The sequence below is a fragment of the Manduca sexta genome, chromosome 2, assembly GCF_014839805.1.
Source record: "Manduca sexta isolate Smith_Timp_Sample1 chromosome 2, JHU_Msex_v1.0, whole genome shotgun sequence".
Classification (NCBI taxonomy): domain Eukaryota; kingdom Metazoa; phylum Arthropoda; class Insecta; order Lepidoptera; family Sphingidae; genus Manduca; species Manduca sexta.
Genome location: NC_051116.1, coordinates 6,463,970 through 6,488,364, shown reverse-complemented (window position 1 = coordinate 6,488,364; position 24,395 = coordinate 6,463,970). Strand labels below are relative to the sequence as shown.

The 24,395-nt window shown below is 36.6% G+C and overlaps 1 protein-coding gene across 1 annotated transcript in view; it reads left to right on the top strand.

Moving 5' to 3' along the window:
- LOC115456367 (homeobox protein OTX1) overlaps positions 1–20,337 on the top strand; it is a 71,774-nt gene extending 51,437 nt beyond the window's left edge. The window contains exons 3-5 of the mRNA XM_030185390.2: positions 10,178–10,332; positions 15,893–16,639; positions 18,298–20,337. Of these exons, the coding sequence (XP_030041250.1) occupies positions 10,178–10,332; positions 15,893–16,639; positions 18,298–18,582 (1,187 nt within the window). The 3' untranslated portion in view covers positions 18,583–20,337. The remainder of the gene's footprint in view (positions 1–10,177; positions 10,333–15,892; positions 16,640–18,297) is intronic.
- Positions 20,338–24,395: the final 4,058 nt, after the last annotated feature.

The following is a 24,395-nucleotide window of genomic DNA, read 5'->3' as shown; positions in this document are numbered from 1 at the left end:
TAACATGTATAATTATAATATAATATAATATTTTTCTGGTAGAAAATCTTTGTTACTTACCGGCTGTGTAACTCAATTTCCGTAACTAACACTGACGTCATCGAATTTATAAAAAGCAAGAAGGTACTTGCGCTTTTTAAGAAATTCGCATAATAGTAACTATTATAACTGTACGGAATGTATTTCCTTTGCCTAACCTAATAAATAAAATAATGACAAACTCTTTGCAGTTACTAAGTCATTAATTTCCCGCCAAATTTTAATCGCATTGTAGTACTAATAATATAACTTCCTTTGCCTTTTCTACAGCCAATTAAAAAAAAAATGTGCCCAAATTAACCCCTATAGTCTATAAGCTGTAGTGTGAAGATATTTCCCGCTATGAAAGTGTTAATGTCTGCGCAAACAGATAAAGATGGCGGCACGCGCCGGTCACGTGGTGCCTGTGGGCCGAGATAAGTGATGACTTTATACTTTCCTAGCCACGAGTGTTTATTTAGTATTATAAGTGCCCTTTTTGAACTGATCTTCCATTCTACATAATTCATTTACGTTTAGACAACATCTACCTACATTTTTATCATTTTGCATATACCCAGGCATTATCGACGCTAGAAAGGCGATTATATCTAAGCGACAAATATACCGAAAATGAGTTAAGTTTACATATTTTGAATCGCCATTTTTTTACTGCGCCACATGATCTAAGTATAGTAAGTCCGGGACCATTTAATAACATTAGACAATATCTTTATAAAATAAAAAGTTGAATTGTTATAAAATTTCATATTAAAATCAAAACTTTAACCCGTGAAGCATCTCAATGTTTGCCGGCAAACATGACAGCTACATGGACATTTACGTGTGTCACGGGAATATAACCTTATATACTACATAATAAGGTTATTTCAAGCACTCTACTCAAAAATTTATTGACTGTCGCTTAGATATGATTGCCTTTGATGTGAATTCAGTGCCTCAGTGGCATAGTTGTATTGCGTTAGCTCTAACACCGCTCTAAAGTGCTAGGTTTCAATCTCGAGTCAGTCTAAGTGATATTTGGGTTTTACTAATCTGTGTCTGCCTGAAATCTAGAATGTGTGTTTAAGATGGTGGTAGGCTCTCCCCCTATCACATCATGGGACAGAACACACATGGCGAAAAGGGGGTGCCTTGGCTACTCCACTGCCTAACGTTTCGGGGATAAAGCCGTGAGTAGCTCTATAAAATAGTGAAATACCTAAATTATTCTGCCATTTATGGTATTTAAAGAACATCAAAATAAACTAGTCAATTCAACCGAATACTGCAGTTTTCGAAACGTCAGGAGAAAATTAAAATACAAAAAAACGCATTAAAATCCGATAACTATTTTTATTCCGATGTCTAACATTGGGTTAAACAAAAATCAATAATAGAATATGTTAATAATACGCGTAATGTTCTTTTATACTCATACAGTAACAAGGATGTAACTTTTACCCTAAGGATTTTACGCAAAACTTCATAGTTCAAAACAGTATACAGATCTTACTACGTATATTTATGTTACCAACTGCCTACATTACCTCTGCATTAAGAAAAGTAAGCAACAGTAACCCATCAGCAGATGCCCCAAACCTGGTTCCATTCGACGTATTTATTTAACAAAAAAAGACATATCTACGATGCTACATCGAAAACTAAAAGCATAATTCATCCATCTGCAACCAAGTATTTAAACAATTTTACTATTAAAATAATAATGTAATTTTGTATAAAGTATCTAGATTCTATAAAACAAATTATTGCCTTTCGAACAAATCACAACACATACATATTTATGAGGAATCAAAGACGGCTCTCACCGCCCCGCAATTCCCAATGTTTCAAATAGTCCGTAATTTATTAGATAAATTTCAATTTACCGACAATTCGGTTAGCCCGCCCTTACGCTAGCAACATTATCGGGGTAATAAAATAGCCCCACACTCATAATGTAGTCCTTTAACACCTTCGAAATAAGGCTCAATTTAGCTGGATTTTTCGACAATGATTATGGTTGTCACAAATTTCTCGCCCTTAGTGTAGGGTAGCGAAATTTATGTGTTAACATGATTTATGAGCTAGCAACCCTCGTTACAGTGGGTGTTGCTACTGCTAATATATGTATTATGTTGCTGAAAAATTGTGTTGGAAAAATGTATGATTGTAGGGGCATGGATTTTGGGGTCCCATGTAGAAGGGACAAGGGAACGCCTTATTGTCTGCCTTTCAAAACTTCACGGATAGCAGCAATTTGAAATTGATACAAATCAAAATGGCCTGTACTAAACATTTTAGGAAATACATAGTATAGTAATTCCAGTCGCGGGTCGGGTCTAGTTGACAACCATAATTATTAGAGTCTAAAAATAAAACTTTTAGTCTTTGGTTTATATGACTAGAGAGAAATTGCCTTATTCTTGGTTAACAAGGCATTGTTCTACCAGTCGTAACAGTATTATCTGTTAATCAGATTTGTTTTTAATTAAGCTAAGCTTAAACCTCAATCACCTCCTAACAATTTTTTCTCAATACTTTAAAAATATCGTTTTCGCATGTAGGCTGTGACATAATAACTCGAGCGAAATTTTTGTTTTGTATACAAATAATAGTCCCAAAATTTAATTGTGATTTCACCCTCCAGCGACTCAAACCACTATGCTAAAATAACAATCCGGTTTAAAATCCTCCGGCGCCCATTACTCGCCCCTCTGTCAAGTTGACAGTTGACGCGCCGCCATCTTGGAAACATTCTTTACACCAAAATGGCATTAGACACAAAGACATACAGCCCATAGCGTGTGCATGCGTAATAATGTTAAAATAATAAAGGATGTTTCGGGATGTTGCGAGGTCAAATAGCGCGAAAAATGGGTAATTGATGAGTTTGCGCACGTTGTTTGGTTATACGGATTGTTTGAGTTGTATGAGGGAACAATATTTGGCAAATTGGAGTGATGATTTTATGTATCTGTGACGTAAAGGCCTACGTTTTTTCCTAACGACACCCTTATGCAATTGTGCTTCTATGCTTGTTGGGAAGCAGCACGCAATATCTATTTAATCATACGTTATATGCCTTTCTTTACAATATTCTTTAATACGTCATCTTTATCGCTCTGAAATCACAATATCGCAATGTACTATGTAACATCTAGTTCAATTACTAGGTGTAATAACCCTCAGGGACAATGAAGCTTCCCATTAGTGAATGAACTTTTATAAATAGATCTGTAATGTGTAATTTCCCTCTATATATAAACATAATCATTACCTTTGTACTACTAATATTATAAAAATGAAAGTATGTCAGGATGTACGTATGTTTCGACGATCCCTACGTAAAGTATCGAATCTGCAAAATGCAATTTGGTATTCGATACTTTACGTAGGGACCGTCGGTTTGTTCCTCTTTCACGAAAAAACTACTGAACGGATTTGGATGAAACTTTACAATAATATTGGTTATACCTCAGAATAACACATAGGCTACAATTTATAACGATTTTGTGTAATTTGGTCATTATTTAACGATACGTATCTTATAAGTCGCAAAAACAATATCGCGGAAAACTACTTTACGCGGGCGAAGCCGCGAGCAAAAGCTAGTATAAGTATAAATGTAGTGCATTTTAATGCGGCCTTTTTAAATTAATAAACATAATTAAAACCGCAAGCGGAATAATTTCGTTTTAGAAACACAAGCTTTATGGTTCTTTCACAAATTACTCCGAAAACATGTAACGGAGTTCAAATTTTTTTGTCCCGACATATTTTTATATTAATTAGAGAATATTATAACATGTTAGGGTTAAAAAAGAACATGGCGGTGTAATTCCATTTGCATTTTTATAAATAATTATCTTGTTAATGAAATCGTAACGTGTGTTTTGAGAAAATATGTATTTTATTAGATATAGTGTGTTGTAGATGTTTTTGAACAGTCTGAACAGGATTTTGGATTGGCATTTCTTGTACGTGATTGTAGAAAAATATTGTCAATTTTAGTCTCTAATTATGGAATTAATCTTTGTTCTAGTCTTCTGAAAAGCTGTAAAAATATCCTTATAAACTCTGGTTATTTCGAAATCTCATTAAGAAACAAAAAAAAAAAAAACAAAACATAAATAGCCAATAGCTGTAATAGTATGATCTATCGGAAATAATTTTGCCTTAATTTGGATTTTTGGTGATTTTTATGACGTCACGACTTTGTATGATAGCAAGTCTAATGGATTGAAAATTCTCATAAAGCCAGGTCTAAAATGAATAATGAAATATTTATAAGACTGGAATCGAATGACCATTCATTTCTAAGCCACTAAACATTAGCTTCATACAATAGACTTTTAAATACTTATTATGCAGATGCGAGATGTACAGCAAAAAATACATTTATGAAGTATCTAATGTATTCACTCACAATATTGATACCATACAATATAAAGAGTAAACATATACTGTAATAATGTAGATTTAATGCAACAATTACAATACTAGAAACAAAAACTAGTCCAATTAATGTTTTTTACAAGTACGTAACACAAATTATACGCAAAGCTAATTCAAGCTTGTGTAATTACTTATAAACAAAATGTATAAGAAATTAAAAAAGAGATTTTATCATGCACCGGGTAACCGACGATAAAGTAAAGTGGCCGACTATCTCACCGATCTAAACCACACCTTTCCAAATTATCGACAAGCCGTAACGAGATACGTACACGGATCCGCCATTAGCGGTCATAGACAAGCTCGACCATAAACAACGCTACCCATCGACAATCGGAGCGCGGAGATAAAAATCGAAATTCGAAAAAAGCGCGCCATGTCACGAGGATTAGCGCTCCCCTATTGTGAGGCAATGACAATTGGTATTTCCATCCTTGTTTTTCTTACGGAAGTTTGGTCGGCGCGAGCGGGACGGGTATATTTCTATTTATTTTCACTTTTCAATGGATAATGTGACAGTTCGTATGAAATGTTTGTTTGGAATAGTTTGAATGGGGAGCGCTCCGGCTAGTTTCAAATGGATGTCGTATTATTTTTATTTTGTTCCAAATCCGTCAACAAGGATTGTGATAACGGACGCACGGTTGCTTGTTTTCAAAATATTTTCGACAAATATAAGCATTCAATGTTTTTTCTGATACATGGCGGCTGTTGGTTTTACGCGTATGCAATATGTCGGCCCTATATTAAGAGCACTCAAAAGCCTTTTTCAACGGTTTTCATGTTGCGCTTTAATATGAGGAATGATCATAATATACTAATTATGGCAAAAACAATTGATAATTATTCGACCGACCCAAATAAAAAATGAAAAAAATAATCTAGAGCTTTTTACAACTTTTACATTAGAAATTTACACACATACACACTATTTTTTCCTGGAGGGTAAATAGATGCGTAACTGGTACACACAGTTTTCGCGGTACGTTTTCCGTCCCATGATGTGATGCGGCGAGCCTATCGCCTTATCGGGCATAAATTCCGGACTCCGGACAAAAAAACCCAAATATCACTTTACCCGACCCAGGATTCGAACCCCGGACCTCAGAGCGCTGTCGTACCGCGCATGCAGTACAACTACGCCACCGAGACAGTCTTCGAGTTCAGACTCATATTTCAGGCACAAAATTTGAGTTTCAACTTTTGACTTTTTATATCCAGTGCATGTCCCTTCTCCTACGTAGACTTCGGCTTGCGAACAATATTTAAAACTAACCTATGTTCGTATTTAGACTTTTCCATACCAAATTTCATCGAAACCGGTTCAGTGTGAGAGAATAACATACATTCAGATTTATAATATTACTCATTTTTAACCGTGGTTCCGCCTACGTGAAAAAGTTTTCCCGGGGTAAAGTCCCGCTTTATTTTTCCAATGATAATAGCTTATAGTACTCGGGAGTAATGTGGCCTCCTATTAATGAAATAATTTTTAAAATTGGTTCAGTAGTACCAGATATTAGCCCCTACAAAGCTACAAACAAACTCAGATATTATCCTCTTTATCATATTAGTATAGATTTAAATATAGCTTACATTCTCCTAGTATAAAACCACACAAGAATACGTCTTAATTTGTCAAGACTGTGTAGATGCATTTAATATTTATAAACAGTAAACAATCAAGTGTTACCAAGAATTTTCAATAATATTCTCAGCACTATATTGTAAATATTTCTAATAATTTGTATATGAAACGGTAATTTAAGAAAAATATCTGCATTTTTCATGGAAAGTTTAATTGAAGAGATTCTTATTGGTTGTATTTTCTTTAGCCGGTTGTGGCTATTCAAAGGCTTTTCCTATACAGAGGAAGCATTTGACTTTAATCCAAATATGCATAAACGGAAGGTTCTGGAGTGGAGGCCATGCACTGGCAAGCGCAGCGTCGGACGTCCAACCACGCAGACAGATGACTTAATAAAAGTCGCTGGAGGTCGCTGGATGCAAGCCGCTTCCAATTGGTCGATCTGGAAATCTTTGGGGGAAACCCATGTTCAGCAGTGGACATCCAGTGGCTGATGATGATGCACAAACTATGAATTTTATGTCTTTCCATTTAACCAAACTATACCTTTGACTATAAGTCAATGTAACGAGTTTTCGCGATATTTGATGTGGTAGTCGACATCCATTCAAATATACACATATTCACACCTTTTAGCCCCGATTGAATAGGCTGAGGCACAACTAATCCATACACATTTTGCAATGTTTATTCCGCCCGATGATATTGTAGGGTGCGAGTAAATCTATATCGAGCATATATTCCAGACTCCAGACTAAAACCTGAGAGAAAATCGCAATATAATTCATGATTCAGGTGCAACGTAATAAACATTTGAAAAATTGGTCCTCCAAACCGAGATTTGATCACGTGTCTCAACTGGCATCAATTGAAACGTCCGTTACATAAATATTACGAGAGTCGGTACATGCATTAATACCCTGGTAATCCTCTCACAATAATCATTAACTGCAGTCATTAGTCAAGTACAAATCACAAGTGAACTGTAGGTTCCGTATAAGACATCAAAATTCGGATGATTTTTAGTATTAAAGTTGTATGTGCAGTGTTTTTTGATACTTGTTAATGTGTTAGAGAGATAGTGCTCCTTTCTTTCAATAAGAATAGCGCGACGGATCAAAATTATTTTTGCCATTGACTATAGACTACATTTTATCTTAACAATAAAGAGTTGTCAAAAAAACTTCGAAAGAATTTAAGCCGCGCTCCGCGAGCAAAATATAGCAAGAAGTTTTTATAAAACTTAAGAATCTTCTTGGTTTTTGTACTTTGTATGATGCAATCTAAAATGTCTTTAAAATCGAGATATGACCATCTAACGTAATTAGGGCCGTGCCAATTGTGTCCAGGTATAGAGTCCAGATGATCAGCGTACAAATGATCAGACACGGACCTAGTGTTAACTCATCGCGTAGTTTTTTACATGCGTACAACATAACGACTGGACATAATGAGACTTAACATCTCATGTCTCAGGATAGCGAGCGCGGTGGAATACCAAACAATACTTAGTAATTCAAGGTGATGTTTCTATATTTTATGGGCGGTAGTATCGCTTCCCATCGGACAAACGGCAAACTCGTATCGACATTCAAAAAATAAAAAAAAAAAGGATGCACAAGTCACATAAAACATTACATACAGCATTGTATACGCTATATTACGATAAAACCAGAATAATAAGTATAATATAGTTGAAACAATCAAGAACTTTCTCCACGGAACCCTAAAACAACCTCAACTGTATCAACAAACTAAATGAAATGTCCAAAAGTTGTATGTAAACTTTTTGGGGATGTTAACTCATGAATGGTTGGAGGCAGACTGCGCGTCTCGGCGCTGTACGCGCGCTTTTGTTACCATTAACAAATGAGAGTGAACACGTTGTTTTTTCAAATTTGGAATGCCCTTTGTCTATGGATTTGAATGATTGAATGCGATCTCGTCGGTTGTAACAAAGATGGTGTTAGTTTAATAAACATTTGTAGGACGGCGTAACATTATGTTGTCATGATGATTTCTTTTTGAAGTTATGTTTTCGTTGTCTCAAAGATTTTTTATTAATTATAAATATCAAACGCTTGTATTTATTGTCTATGTCGCGACATCTCAAACAATTTCGATCTAATGCTCCCAAATATTTTTCTAAAACTAATAAAGTTTATTATAAATTTTTTAGTAAACGCGTTATACTCTGATGCATTTTTCTTCTTCCCTAAGTAACTATGTACGTTTATAATATATGTTTGTTATTATATATTACAAAAACTTTTCCGTCTATATTGTGTTCTTTAAACAGACTGTTAAGGCGCAAATCAACAAGCCAACATAACTTTACATTGATATTATTAATCACTTTATCTTAGACCTCACCAAACTTACATATACACAAACTTATATACTTATAAGAATAACGGTAAACAATCATAAAATCGGTCGCCGCTCGTAACACAGAAGCGAATTAACATAACGTGATGAGACGGACAGACATTACGCGCGTGATATATCGGCTAGTGCTGCTCCACTGTTGGACATTATACTAGTATAACTAGAATATTATGTGCTTATTTTTATATTTTATATTTATGTAATTTAATTTGTATTTTATTTATAATACTTACCAGCTTTTGTTCGCGGCTTGCTGTTATAAAGTATGAGTTAAAGTTACTCAACCAAGTAGCATTGTAACTTTGACTTTTCACAACAGCAACACTTCAATCCAGTCCGTCCCGAGACCAAGAAGGCTGCAAAGTCTTCGAGAAAGAAAATTATAATATAAAACTGCGATAAAATCCCTTGAATAGTTATTTCAATATAACATTCGCGTAAACATAAGAAATCATATTATAATAATATCAGCCCTGTATTATATACTGTCCCACTGCTGAGCACGGGCCTCCTCTACTACTGAGAGGGATTAGGCCTTAGTCCACCACGCTGGCCTAGTGCGGAGTGGTAGTCTTCACACCTTCGAAATTCCTATAGAGAACTTCTCAGATGTGCAGGTTTCCTCACGATGTTTTCCTTTACCGTTAGAAATAATATTAAAACAAATCTATTTTTGTATTATTCTAACACGAGATGGCGCGTCCCTGGTTCGATGAGGCAACATTTAGGAAATATTTTATTGCTTTTTATGAACATATTAAAGTATAATAGTTTGTTGTCGTTTTGTGTTAGACCACGGTAGGTGTGCGCTTGGGACTTTTTCTAAACAAATAGTAATGTTAAAAATTAATAAAAATTGTGCTAACCTAAAATAACGTAAATATAGATAATAAAGTGCTTAGTAACTGGTATATATAAGTAGATTAGGAAGATAACTATAATTACACGGTTGTGATTCATACTAATATTATGAAAAGGAAAGTTTGCGAGTTTATTTCTGAGTGCGTGATGTTGCCGCTGCGACGAATACTCTGCAATGTAGTGGTATTAAATTGTGTTATAAAATTGATGTTAGTTTTTGTTGATATTTACTTTGTTGGAAACTTACACTTTTTTTACTTCTACCCTAAGTTATTCTATTTTTTTTTTTTATTAAGAACATAAGTATGTGGTTTCATTTAGTAACGCAATATCAAAATGATCTGTATATATTAACTCACTTTAATATCAATGTTTGACTACACTAATTTTACCATGGTCATTCGAAGTCATGGCTGAAATCATTCGAATTCATGTCTATGAAATGAAATTTAAAAATAGAATTAGCTAATAATAATGTAATAAGTCTCAAGTCCACACACGTAGCGTCGCCAAACAGGTTTCGTTTCTCGCGACAGTCGACCGTCGCAGTTAATTGCGGTACGCCTAAACTTAGGACACGCTTAATTATGTTATATGGAACTCATTTCTAATCTGTCAGGGCGATGCGGATTCCCGTTTTGGGACACGCAAAGTTTTAAACCTTCCGTGAAGAAGTTTAGTTCTTTTTATAAATGCAATAATGCTTAATATAGCTTGTACAGAGGGATAGTTTGATTTTTCATGTGCACAGAAATATGCAGTTCAAATGAAAGTTGTCGTTCCAATATAACACAATTGAATTCTTATTTTAAATATGACTTCACGCAGAATAATAATTTACACTTTTATATTTCCCTCCCCCAGGAGTGAACCCACGTAAGCAACGCCGCGAGCGGACAACCTTCACGCGGGCGCAACTGGACGTTTTGGAGGCGCTGTTCGGCAAGACGCGGTACCCGGACATCTTCATGCGCGAGGAGGTTGCGCTGAAGATCAACCTGCCCGAGTCTAGAGTACAGGTGAGAACGTTTTACACTTCTGTTGTCCTGGTACATTGAATTTAATATGGATAGTTAAGTTTTGGTTTGGAACTGGGCATTATGGGATTTCCTCTCAAATTTATGATAAACGAGCTCAGTACAATGCCACAAAGTGTTCACTTTACTCAAACTCTTTCTGTTTGTTTGAAATTAAATTAATCGAGCATTTCGAACCGTCTTCCGTAGTCGTAAAAACAAAAAGAAACAAGAAAAGCGCGCGAAACACCCAACACAGACTAAACATGACGTTCGAACAATTGAATAATTCAATTTTCAAATATCAAAATTGGAACGCGTAATTCGATTTGGCACGCTAATGCCCTAACCGTGTCGGTATAAATTGAACGTTTGAACGAATTAGAGAGCAGTCAACCGTCAACCGGCGGTGTGCGTGGATCACGGGGAGGTTTTATCAAGTTTATTTCTTAATGGCGCTATGGGTGGCAAGGATTAGACGCCGTATCACCACTTAATTGAAACTTAATAATAGTTGGTATTTTCTACGCGTGCCTTCTGAGTGTTATGGTAATTTTAAAGATTAAATGGATTACGATAATGTGGCAATAGTAAAGTTTGGTATGCGTTGGTAATGTTTCAAATCCGATTTCCTTTGCCACATTAAACACGAGTTTTTTAATCCCTCCTTATAATAATCGTGTTAGAGCTTATCACAATTGCCCGGTAGCATCATAGATGGTTTTAATAGTGTAAGTAAAAGTATCCTATCCAAAATGACTACGGGAGTAAAGATATTCAGCCGACATGAAGTATAAACTTGAATTGTCTTATTTACAAGTATGTAAATTACGATAGGTCTGCACGCAAGTTAAATAATTCTATCTATACTAATATAAAGAAGAAACGTCCGTATTTGTTTGTTTGTAGGAGCTACTATCAGGAACTACTGAAACGATTTACAAAATTCTTTTACTAGAAGCTACATTATTTCTGCTCTGCCTGCCTCGGTGGCGTAGTTGTATTGCATGTCCGGTACAATAGCGCTCTGAGGTCCTGGGTTCGATTCCTGGGTCGGGCAAAGTGATATTTGGGTTTTTTTGCTCAGTATCAGCCCGGAGTCTGGAATTTGTGCCCGATATGGCGATAGGCTCGCCCCCTATCACATCATGGGACGGAACATACTTGGCGAAAAGTGGGTGCCCTAGTTGCGCCTCTGCATACCCCTTCGGGGATAAATGCGTGATGTTATGTATGTATATTATTTCTAAGTGATATCGGCTACTTTGTAACCCGGGAAAACTACATCACGCAGGCGGAGCCGCAGGTTAAGAGCTAGTTATAAACAGTTAGAACTTAAGCGGTAACCAACAGCTAGGCTGTGGGTCTAGCATTGCTTTTGGCATTGAACAATTCGAAATAAGTTTAGTAATTCCTGAGATTAGCGCTTTCAAACAAACTCTTCAGCTTTATATATTAGTATAGATTTATAAAAATGGAATTAAAACACAAATCTAGAAAAGTGTCAATTATATAAACTCCCAATAAAATATTAAGAAAATTCTTTACATTTTAGCCAAATATATCACGACTATGGTCAAAGTATGGTACCAACCAACGATAATACGAACACTTCTAACTTAAATCCCTCTCCCCACCACAGCAGAGACAAAACAACCTTTGCGAACAGTGGATGCCTTAGCTACACTTCTACCTACCCCTATGTAGATGAAGGTTTGCTTTAACATCAAACAGCAAAATCATCTATTTTCCAAAACTGCTGTAGAATATTGTTCTATTTTCCAAAATTAATACGTACCCGAACTGTCACTATTCCCCATTACTTTTAAAACTATCGATCCACCATTAAAGAGTGCTCTCCTAGTTTATCATTGGTATCTATCATTTAGATGTAGAGGACAGAGCGCCCCCTACTAATTGGCATGCACGTGGCAGTAAGCGGCTCATTATTTTTGACTGTCAGCCAAATCGGGTATCAAATGTTATTAACTAATGAAGATGAAACGAAGGGTATTTTGCTGGGTGTTGGTAATGGCTATCAACAAAATTCAATATAATTATTTCTTCTAGGTTTTATTGATTTGAATGACGAGACGAGCTTGTCGTTCGCCTGATGGTAAGCGATACACCCGCCCATAAACAGTAGAAACACTAATACCTTGAATTACAAAGTATTGTTTGGTATTCCACTGCGCTCGCCATCCTGAGACACGAGATGTTAAATCTTATGTCCAGTAGTTACACTGGCTACAATGGCCTTCTAACTGGAACACAACAGGTATTACACACTGCTGCTTGGCGGCAGAAATAGACATTGCGGTGGGACCTACCCAGGCGGACTCTCACATATAAGAGACCTACCACCAGTAAAAGTTCTAGGTGCATATGTTCATCATTTTTCCAGCATGGTTTACATACATAGCATCACGGCTCTATACCATAGGGGGTAGCCAGATGGATTGCCACTTTGCACGATTCTGGCATACTTCTCTCGCTTCCTCCGCCTTCATCAATCTTTTTAGGCATTCCCGCCGGTTCAGGGTATTGACCTGGCCTTTACTAAGAATGTCAGATATCTGACATTCCAAGGTTCGGTGCGGTTGAGCCCTACCGGTTCTTTCATCCACTATGTGGAGAAGCATGGTTTATTTGAACAAAATAATGTTTTCTTCTGGGAGCCTGTTCATCCAGTTTGGTTTATCTGTGTTCCGAGCAATCAATTTGATGTTTCGATTTTTTTTTAATAAACTAAATTATATTTGATCAGTCTACCTTTTATATGGAAGAATTGCACGATAACACCGAGGTCATTAATGACAAAATCGAAATTATCGATTAGTACTGAAGTGACTAGTTTCACGTTCTTCAGGCTAACGCCCAAACTGCCTAACCCTTCAACGGAAATAATCCAAAAATCAATGGCACAATAGTTGCGAACACATCTGTCGTTGTTCTTTTTGTTGTCGGCGCGGGCGACGGAGGGTTGGCTAATCCGGGGTGAGTATGGCGGCGCACGTTGGGCCCAATCGTGGTGTTGTTTGGCCCAACATTTGGTTAATGGTGCTTTCATTTGTGCTAAGAATTCGAATTGAATTTCGAACGTTTTTCACGCTTGAATATTTGAATTTCGAAAAGCGTACGTTCGTAAATCAAATTAAGGTGGTAGCTCAAGGTCCATTTTCATACATTTTGTTTCGGCTTTAATCTGGGTAACTAAACAAGTATTGGCAAGTAAAGAATTTAAATTCACGTCTAGTTAGTGATTAGTTCTCGCAGTTGAAAGAAAAACGTAAAAATAATTAATAATCATGGATATTTCGGCCTTTAAAATTTAATATGACGAAATTTTAAAGGCAGAAATATCCTTTATTATTAATTATTTTTACGATTTTCTTACAACTGCGAGAACTAATCACTAACTAGACGTGAATTTAAATTCTTTACTTGCCAATACTTGTTTAGTTACCCAGATTAAAGCCGAAACAAAATGTATGAAAATGGACCTTGAGCTACCACCTTAATAAGGTTTTGGTAAAAAACGTTTATGTTATTTGGTATGTCTTTTTTTTTATTGCGATAATTATTATGTCATAAGTAATAAAATAATTACATTTATAACCATTTACCTCGTTAATGAAGACATTACTCATATTGTGGAGTAATTAACCTTGGTTTACAAGCTTTTGCATAAATTATTTGTGTTGTCGAATTATATCAGAAAACATTTTCATTTAATTTTATAAGGTACGTGCCAAAGAAATATAAATATTCAGGATAAATAGTACATGTACAATTAAAAAAGAATCATAATCTCATGCCTTTTCGCAAAGCTCTCATTCGCCATTCTTGTATCCATCCTATCACAGAAGTCTAGGCATCGTCATGTCGGACAAAAAACAATTAAATCTTGAGCAATTTAGGCATACTTTTTTCATATTACAAGACGACATGCAACTAGGCGATAGCCTAGTTGTAAGTGGAAAGGACTGTCGAGATGAATGTCTACAGGTTCAAATACAAGGGCACGCACCCGACTTCTAAATTGATGTGTGTATGAACTATTGCTTGCTTTAACAGTAAAGGGAAACATTGTGAGAAAACCTGCATACCTGTAAAGCTCTCTATAATTTAAGGGTATGTAAAGTCTGCTAATTCACTAAATCAGCGTGGTAGACTCAGGCCTAATACCTGCCAGTAGTAGAGAAGGCCCATGCAGCAGTGGAATAGTATATAATACAGGGCTGATATTACTATACATATGCAACTATATGACAAACTATCGGCTATATTTTGATGGAAGATTATATGACTATCATCTTAACACATCTTAGAGATGTCGAAACCAATATCCATAGGTTATTCCTCATCACTACTTCTAACTAATCCAACACCCATATTAGCTGAATTCGAACCCCAACCACAAAAACCCGGCGATAAATCACAAATGATCAGAAGAGCAAACATCCAGCGCGCGGTAATTGATATGTACACAACAGTGGCGAAATCTTAATGTGCATTGTGGGGGAACGGATGTGGATGAGGAATGTGTTTTGGTCGGGGTTCCGTCTGTGTATCAATGAATATCCTACTAATACTGTAAATGCAAGGGTTTGTGAGGATGGATGTATGTTTGTATCCTTTTCACGAAAAAACTACTGAACGGATTTGGATGAAACTTTACAGTAATATTGGTTATACATCGGAATAATACATATGGTACAATTTATAATGATTTTGTGTAATTTGGTCATAATATTTATTTATTTATTTGCACTTTACATACATAACATGTATACCGGCAGACTTATCATATCAAGTACATATATATTAAGTAAGTTAAAAAAATAACCCGGAAAACTCATTTGGGCGGGCGAAGCCGCGAGCAAAAGCTAGTATATAATAATATCTGAAGATATCATCCTTGTATACTGTCCCACTGCTGAGCACGGGCCTCCTCCACTACTGAGACGGTTTAGGCCTCAGTCCACCACGCGACCCTAGTGCGGGCTAGTAGATTTCACATACCTTCGAAATTATTATGGAGAACTCAGATGTCTAGGTTTCCTCACGATGTTTTCCTTCACCATTAAAGCAAGCGATAATTCACAAAGAACACACACATAAGTATAGAAAAATCAGAGGTGTGAGCCCTTGGGTTCTGAACCTGGGCACCGCTTAAAAATGAATGTTCGTAATGAATTACTAGTAAAATTATTTTTTTACGGTAAAAAGTAGTTCGAATTTTACCTATGAAATGTCAAAGTTACCTTTATGTAAAATAATAATTTATGTGAACCAGGGACCGTGGACATGCTTTCTACAATCGCTAGCGCTAACGTTATGAACGAGAGTGACATATCGACGATAGACCTATAGATAGGCTATCCCATACATTTATTCCATTCTTTTTGGCATTAACGATTGCAAAGGTATCGCGAGTACGGCCTCGGGTCATTTTATATCCCGAATAAATGGTTTCAGTACGACTTACGTGGGCATCTCTCAAGACTCAATAAGCTTGTTATAACATTTGACATAACTGACCATTTTATTTCTTCAACAGGTATGGTTCAAAAACCGAAGAGCGAAATGCAGACAACAACTCCAACAGCAAACAAACACGCAGATCACGAGCAAATCCTCATCTAGCACGAAAACAACCGTCTCTAACACCCTAAAAAGCTCTTCATCCACCTCCAAAATTACCACATCCAAATCCTTGACCAGCTCCGCGAACAGCCTCACCACCAGTAACAGCATCACTACCTCTTCCCCAAACCTTCCTATCACTCCAACAACGTCAGTCAGCCCCCCAATCAACGTAATATGCAAGAAAGAGGCCGCGGCGAACTACGAATCGTCACCTCTCAACAAAAATAGCTTGACCTCGCTCACGCACTACGGGAATGACGGTAGAGCGAGCGGGAAGGAGACTGATCCCGTCTCCAACATCCACGGGTACGGGGTGACGCCTAAACAGGAGTTATACAGCAGCCCAAAGAGATTGGACTACTCCAGTAAGTTGGACTACTCGGAGAAGTCTTTCGGCAGTAACTTGGTGAAGGATCAGTACAGCTCGCGGCTGACGGGGAACCTGACGCCGCTGGGCTCCAACTCCTCGATAATGACGACGCCATCACCTCCAATTACGCCGCAGAGTATCAATGGGCCAGGGAACGTGTACCACCCGGACAGCTATAACAGCTTCCATTGGCCAGGCAGCTCGGATTACATAAGGAGCTACTCTACGTCCCACCATCATCAGGGGTACGGGCAGAGCGCATACAACTCGCCCTACTACCCTAGTCAGGTGAGAATTCTTATATGTTCATTGTTTTATAATTCATTATTATTGTAACGGAAAAAATTTACTATTTGACATTCATTCCAAATTCAAAATAAGTTTTTTTTTTTCTTTAAAAAGGCAATAAAATATTCTTTTAGAAACCTATAAAGACGTAGTAATCTAATATTTTCTAGAAAAACATTATTTAAAATGAATGCAAAGGACCTGTTCTCGAAACAATATATTTAAGAGCCAATTTCCAGTATAAAGCGTTAAAATTTGAATTCTCCGATACAAAAACCATTATAAAACCGTGACGGCAAGTCGAACAGGCTATCAAACATAATAGAAACTAATTTCCAACATAATTTAATCAAAATATTGACAACGGAATCAAGTTTTCTATGCATATATTCAAAGCTATATATATAATCTTTACATATAGAATGAAGTCTCCCTCCGCGTCTGTCTGCCGCAATAAATCCAACTACCAAACAGATTTTGGTGGTAGGATATATTTTATATTCGCCCGAATAGCGACCACCGTACACAAGGTGTTAAAACCCGCCATAGTGGCCCACGTAAGTGTCGCGTTCCGGGATCAGCCTGTGTATATACAGTTCCAATAAGACAGCATAATTGTGTCGATGATCGAGGGGTAATCTCTCTTCAGTCGACATTCTATTGGACCCTACTTCACCTACCATTAGGAGCAGGACACTTTGCCGTACAAAAAAATAGCGATGAAATCGGGTATGGAAATAGTTTGAAATCTTGGGAAAGTCGTACCCTCTTATTCATAGACGTTATTTATCTAAGGACGGAGCATTGCTGTGATAACAAGTCTGTTTCTCAGTGCTGACGGTATGGCAGCCTTCGCAGTGCGTAGATATAGGGCCGTTGTGATTGGCTAATATTGAGATACAATTTGAATCTAGTTGGCTGTCATATAAACAAAGCTGAGAAACAGACTTGTTATAACAGCAATGCTCCGTCCTTGGATAAATAACGTCTATGAATAAGGGGGTTAGGCTACATTTATCCCAGAAAAATATAGCCGGAGTTTTATCCCGAAAAACTCATTCACACAACCGAATCCGCGAACAAGAGCTAGTATATAATAACTATTTTATTACCGAACGCGTTCCGCCGCATCCGGGAGATTAGTTGTTAAATTAATTTAATTAGAAATGTTGCATTAAATTGATTACTAATTCATTAAATTGCGTTTATAATTAGAAATAGAATTGCAATTAGCACAAATGAAGGTAATTCTGTGTTCGACGCTGAGCTGTTTGCTTTTGTTTTTTCTGCTCTTTCTCGGCGTGCTAATTAATTGTTCACTTCAAACTGTTTAGTTTTCTACAAAACATTTTGTTTATTTATCTAACATAGACAACAGATAATATAGTGTTTATGCTAAGGAAATCTAGACTGAACTACAAATGCATAATATATAAGACTAGCTAGCTACCATTGCCGACGACCTATTAGGACCATATTTAAATTTCTGGAAATACATCGAAATAGGAATGTAAAAAAACATAGGACAAATCATAATAATTTGTTAAACTTAGAAGCCCTATTGTAACTAACATTATAATTCTTGGTACTTGAAAATAAAAACATTATTAAATTATCTTCCCATCTCCAACATTACTAAACAACCGAAAAAATTCCAGATGGAGTACTTCAACGGTTCATCGGTAAACCAATCGCACGCCAGCCACCACGGCCACAACCTGACAACCAACGGCAACCAGCTGTACAACCAGGTGTCATTCGGCAACCCATCACCGCCGGCCGCTTGGCCGTCACACAACATCCTCTCCTCAGGGCCGGAATCACCAGAGAATCAGCAGAACTCGCCCCATCTGAGCATGCTTCAAGCGACGCAGATAAGTAACTTCTCCAACTCCGGGAACAGTTATTTCGCACCGGAAAAATACGGTATCAACATGGTTTAGTGGTTCTAGTCCTTGTAAATATTATGTAAATGATTTTATAGCGTAATGCCGCGGTTTTTGGGGTGTTTTTATGTTTTTCGGACGTCTGTGATCTTGGTCTGTTTTGGATTGGAATTTATAGTAACGAAACACAAACATACTTTTTGCGAATTTCTCTTCACAAACAGACCGTTGTACTGTGTTTTTGGTAATTTTCAAACTTTACCAAACCACCAAACATTTTGTGATTAAACATTCCGCCGTGGAAGTTTGAAAAGTATCAAACACACTTTAACTCGTATCAAAATGTGTACAAAACAAAAAAACACTCTTCAAACCGCGTGTCGATACTCAATTGCATTTTGGTGAAGCCGTTGCCCACAGCTGGGCGTGGGACTGTCCTCGAGCTCCCGAAGGGCCGCTCTGGGCCGTTTCTTGCGGGCCTAATTTATTTCTGGCCTAAACTAAATCAAGGGCAAGATTCAAAGTCATGCTCCGGTACAAAAACCATTCCATTACCAAAAACTTCGCAATAAAATATTTAAAGCAGAATAAAGTATGACCTTGGTCCTTGCTCTGATTTAAAAAGAAATCAACGAAATAAAACGAAGGCCTATTAAATTATATCGAACTCAGACCCGAGTTAATTTAGATTTATATATGTATAGAAAAAAAAGATTTAACGCTTCAAAACCGTGTAAAAATTGAAGTCATATCATATTATGTGAAAAATTTAATTCTTTCTAGGTTATGTTTAGTGACGGAACTCGCTAAATTCAAGCGTTTATAGTGTTACATAACACAGAGACTATGGCGCCCTCTACAATTTTAAACTATTTAAACTATCACAGCCTAAACTGCAGACTGAAGGCTTAAATTCAATAATACTCAATACTAAACAGTCATTTAAAAATGTTCTAAATAGTTTCAAAATTGCCGCTAGGGGCGCCACTGAGTCTGTGTTGCCATTTGTAAATATTAAGAGTTATTTTGTATATGTGTGTGCCCAGATTGTAAATGTGACGTAGTGTAAGGACTTTCGTATTTTTTATATTCACCAGTGGGCGTAGTGGGACGTTACATATTGTATGCTTCGTACTATACAGGTATCTATGTAAATTATTAAAAAACTAGATCGATCTAGTCTGATTTTTTTTCATGAGTACAAAATTTCAATCCCAGTGGTTTTTTTCCTTGCTCTTTTAGAGCAGGATAATTTTGTCTTCTCTACCTACGCCCACAACCACCAGTGACATGACCCTGCCATAGACTAGATTATCTATGGCGTCATAGACAAACCCGCGTTGAATGAGGGTTAATTGTTATTTCGATAACCGAAATTATATCGAGCAATATTTTAATTTTTAATGAATTAAAAATGAAATGCTTCGAAACGCCATTTTAAATGTCAAATGTAAATTCTAAATTTGAAATTCGCCGGCAACGACCAATGAGAGCTGGCGAGTTATCACTGACATCTCATTGGTCGAAACGGCCAATTTAAAAATGGAATTAATGAAATTAAATGCTAAAGAGATTATTAGTTTAATTTAATTGTTTATTTTAAAATTAGTAATTTAATTAATTAAAGTCCAACTGGAAGAGTGTAAGTTTGTAATTTATAGTAAAAGTTTTAAGGTTGGACATAGCTAAGTTAGTTATAAGCACGTAAGTACAGCGTTCGGTAAAGAGTCAGTGTATTTTTTTGTAACTTAAGTTGTATTTTAACTGATAGCTATTGAAATATTGAATCCGAATATATGCATATAAAATACATTTTAGAGTGTTTTATTTTTAATAACAAGTCGACAAAAGTTTTTTTTTTAATTTATTTAATAACAACACACAGCCATTACATGGAACACCCAATTCGAACTATTAACAAAAACATAAAACATACAATTGTATTCTATAACTATTTATAAAAAATATTTTTTAATACAAATACATCTGAGCATAACAAATAACATAACAAAATTTTAAGCTTACGTGTAAACTGTATTTATTTATTTCATAGCCTTATTGTACACCATAAATAAAAGACTGTGCTTAATATAAAAATAATAAAAGCTGAAAGCGTGTACAATTGGTGATCTTATCGCTCAAGGCAATCTCTTACAGACAACTAGATACAATTTCTGATCCAAATTTAGAAAATAAAAATAATTTGAAAAATTTCGAAAGAAAATTATCCATAAACAAAGATCCAAACTATCCCCTTGTTAATCCTTATTCCTTCCTCTTAAGGTATCAAATCCATTATGTATGCATCGTGGTATAGGCGATGGTGACATCAGATGGCACACTCATCCATTAGGAAGAAAAAACTTAACTGGAAGTAGATAAAAGCAATCCCAACAGTATTCCTATTCAGTAGGTTGAAGGTGTCTGGCAAAAAAATACCATTACTAAAGCCTGGGCAGCTTCTTACGTTACTAATGGTCACATAACGGCACGATTGTGTCGACTGTTGAGGTGTAGTCATATCTTATCAAGCCCATCCATTTTGCTATGCCTGTATGAAAAAACACCTATGAATAAATGCCAAATTCGGGGAGACATTTGGATGTAAGAAGTAAACACAAAATCCACTGAATTGATTTCGAAATCTACGCGGATATAGCAAGTCCCGCGTAAACGTCTAAGATCATAATAATATAACAACATCAGACCGGTGTTACATACTGTCGTCCCACTGCTGGGTACGGGCCTCCTCGACTACTGAGAGGGATTAGGACTTAGTTCTACTACGCTGGCTAGTACGCATTAGTAAACTTCACACACCCTCAAAATTCCTACAGAGAATTTCTCAGGTATGCAGGTTTCCTCACGATGTTTTCCTTCACCGTTAAAGCAAGCGATAATACGCAAAGAATACACACATACCTTTAGAAAAGCCAGAGGTGCGTGCCCTTGGGATTTGAACCTGCGGACATTCGTCTCGGCAGTCCGTTCCACAACCAACTAGGCTATCGACGCTAATCTAAGGTTAATTGTATGAAAAATTGCAATGTAGACTTTTATTTTGAAATGATATACACGCGGAGTAGCGACTAAAACCTAGTATAGAAAACAGGAAAGTCAAATAACATTTAAACAGTAGCAGAAAAATTAAGACTCCACTGTCGTACTTTGTAGATTAAGGTAGTTGGAGCATTTTTGTAGCGGAGACATTCTCACGTAACATAGGGCGATTTTACTTACGAAAAAACGGTTTAGGACCCAAGGTATTATTCAAAAGGTGCAATATTTATACCAAAAATCAATGAATCAAAAGTATAGATATGCTAGAATTATCCTAACACATCCCTTTACCTTAACTTACACACATTCCTGATATTGTTGTTATGTGAAAAAATTCACAAAAAAAAATCGAGAATAAAAAAATAATCACTTATACACATTCGCCTGGGTCTGACGAAGTGATATTGCGTTTTCTACTCAATATAAGTCTGAATTCTGGAATTTGTGCCAGATATGGCGATAGATTCGCCCTCATGTCATGGGACGGAACGCCAAATGAGTGCAACAGTTGCGCCTCTGTCCACCCCTTCAGGAATAAAAAGCGTAAGTATAAATAGAAATAAGTTATGTTTACTGGACTGGGGACTTAAGGCCTTTATCACAATGTTTGAGTAAATTTGAACCGCCAGTCAACGTATAAGACAGTTACTGCAAATAATATTTAACATTTATTTGGGAGCTTGACTTTTGTATTTGGTCGCTTTACATTCCTTTACCATTTACTCAGACAATGCATAACAGACCGTAAATGGTAATAATTATGATCTAAATTTGTTCCTTTTCATGATTTAGTCTTATTGACCTCGTTTTTTCGATGCAGGTAATATATAATAAAACCCCAAAAAACTATAATAGGTAAGTAAAGTCTACTTTTTTGTTTGCTTTTCTTCCACAGTAAAAATCCATGTTATCCATGCCAATCTTGAACCTGGGGAGCGAAAGAATGGTTATGTCTGACTCAACGGCCTTCTCAAATTATACTATCATACCGACTTAAACCTGAGGTGGCCTCTTGCGCACGTGAAACGGTTTCTAGGGGTCGAGAGAGCTTCCGAATTCGCCGGACCCATCTCAGCACAATGCCGCTACGCGACTCGTCTCTTTTGGGGCTCAGAGCTCTCTTTCGGCACCATTTGTCCAAATGAAGCCGCGTATTCCCCGCTACGCGGCCACGACTCCCAATAGCCCCCTTTTGGTCTTACGACAAGCAGGGAATATCATGGCGAAATTCTTTAAGTGCCACAGGGCTTAAGTAAAGTACTTGGCCTACTCTATTGGCAGCCTATATGAGGTGTGCATTGAGTTGTTTCTGGTTCAATCCTCAGATCAGGAACTATATGGATTTTTCTAATAATTGCCTGGGAATGACGCCCCCCTTGGGGACGACAAAAGGCCAACCGCCAAGGGCGATGACGAACATATTATTTTGAACTGTCAAACTTTTCTACGTCATTTGATTTAGGTTTTGTGTTTCTAGGATAATTTATATGTAAATAGATATTTTTTCTAATGTAAGTTGCATTTTTATGAATCTATACTATTATATAAAGCTGAAGAGTTTGTTTGTTTGTTTGAACGCGCTAATCTCAGGAACTACCGGTCCAAACTGAAAAATTATTTTTGCGTTGGATAGCCCTTTGTTCGTGTAGTGCTATAGGCTATATATCATCACGCTATACCCAATAGGAGCGGAGCAGTAATGGCTAATCTCAGGAACTACCGGTCCGAACTGAAAAATTCTTTTTGCGTTAGATAGCTCTTTGTTCGTGGAGTGCTATAGGCTATATATCATCACGCTATACCCAATAGGAGCGGAGCAGTAATGGCTAATCTCAGGAACAACCGGTCCAAACTGAAAAAATCTTTTTGCGTTGGATAGCTATTTGTTCGTGGAGTGCTATAAGCTATATATCATCACGCTATACCCAATAGGAGCAGAGCAGTAATGGCTAATCTCAGGAACTACCATTTCGAACTGAAAAAATCTTTTTGTGTTGAATAGTCCTTTGTTTGTGGAGTGCTCTAAGTTATATATCATCACGCTATGACCAATAGGAGCGGAGCAGTAATGGCTAATCTCAGGAACTACCAGTTTGAACTGAAAAAATCGTTTTGTGTTGGATAGCCCTTTATTTTTGGAGTGCTATAGGCTATATATCATCACGCTATGACCAATAGGAGCGGAGCAGTAATGAAATATGTTGCAAAAACGGGGACAATTTATTAGTTTTGAGAGCTTCCGTTGCGTGCGCTGCGTAAACGGTTAAAGTTATGCAACAATGATGTATGACGGGATTGTTCCTCTTAAAAAGTTCTAAAAAATATATTATAAAACAAAGTCCCCCGCTGCATCTGTCTGCCTGAACGTGTTAAACTCAAAAACTACCCAACGTATTAAGATGAAATTTGGTATGGAGACAGTTTGAGACCCTGGGAAGAACCTAGGCTCCGGGGAAACTACTACTTTTATAACGGAAAACTTTAGCCTGAAAAACTTTATAACGCGGGCGGAGCCGCGGGCAAAAGCTAGTTTTCTTATAAAAATCAAGTTTTGAATAGCTTTACTTAAAAAATTACTGATTGTAGCTTAGATATGATTGACTTCCAAGCATCGATATATTCAATATTTATACTGGTGTAACTTTTCAAAGCATTTTGCGATACCTAAAAATATTGTGCATTTAAGTTTCTTATTGTTAAACATTATTGGTGATAGTTATAATGTAAATAAAATAAGTGGGTATTTAAAATCAGTTGAAGATTAGTATAACCTGATTAATTATTATTTACTCATATACAGTCTTGTTTAT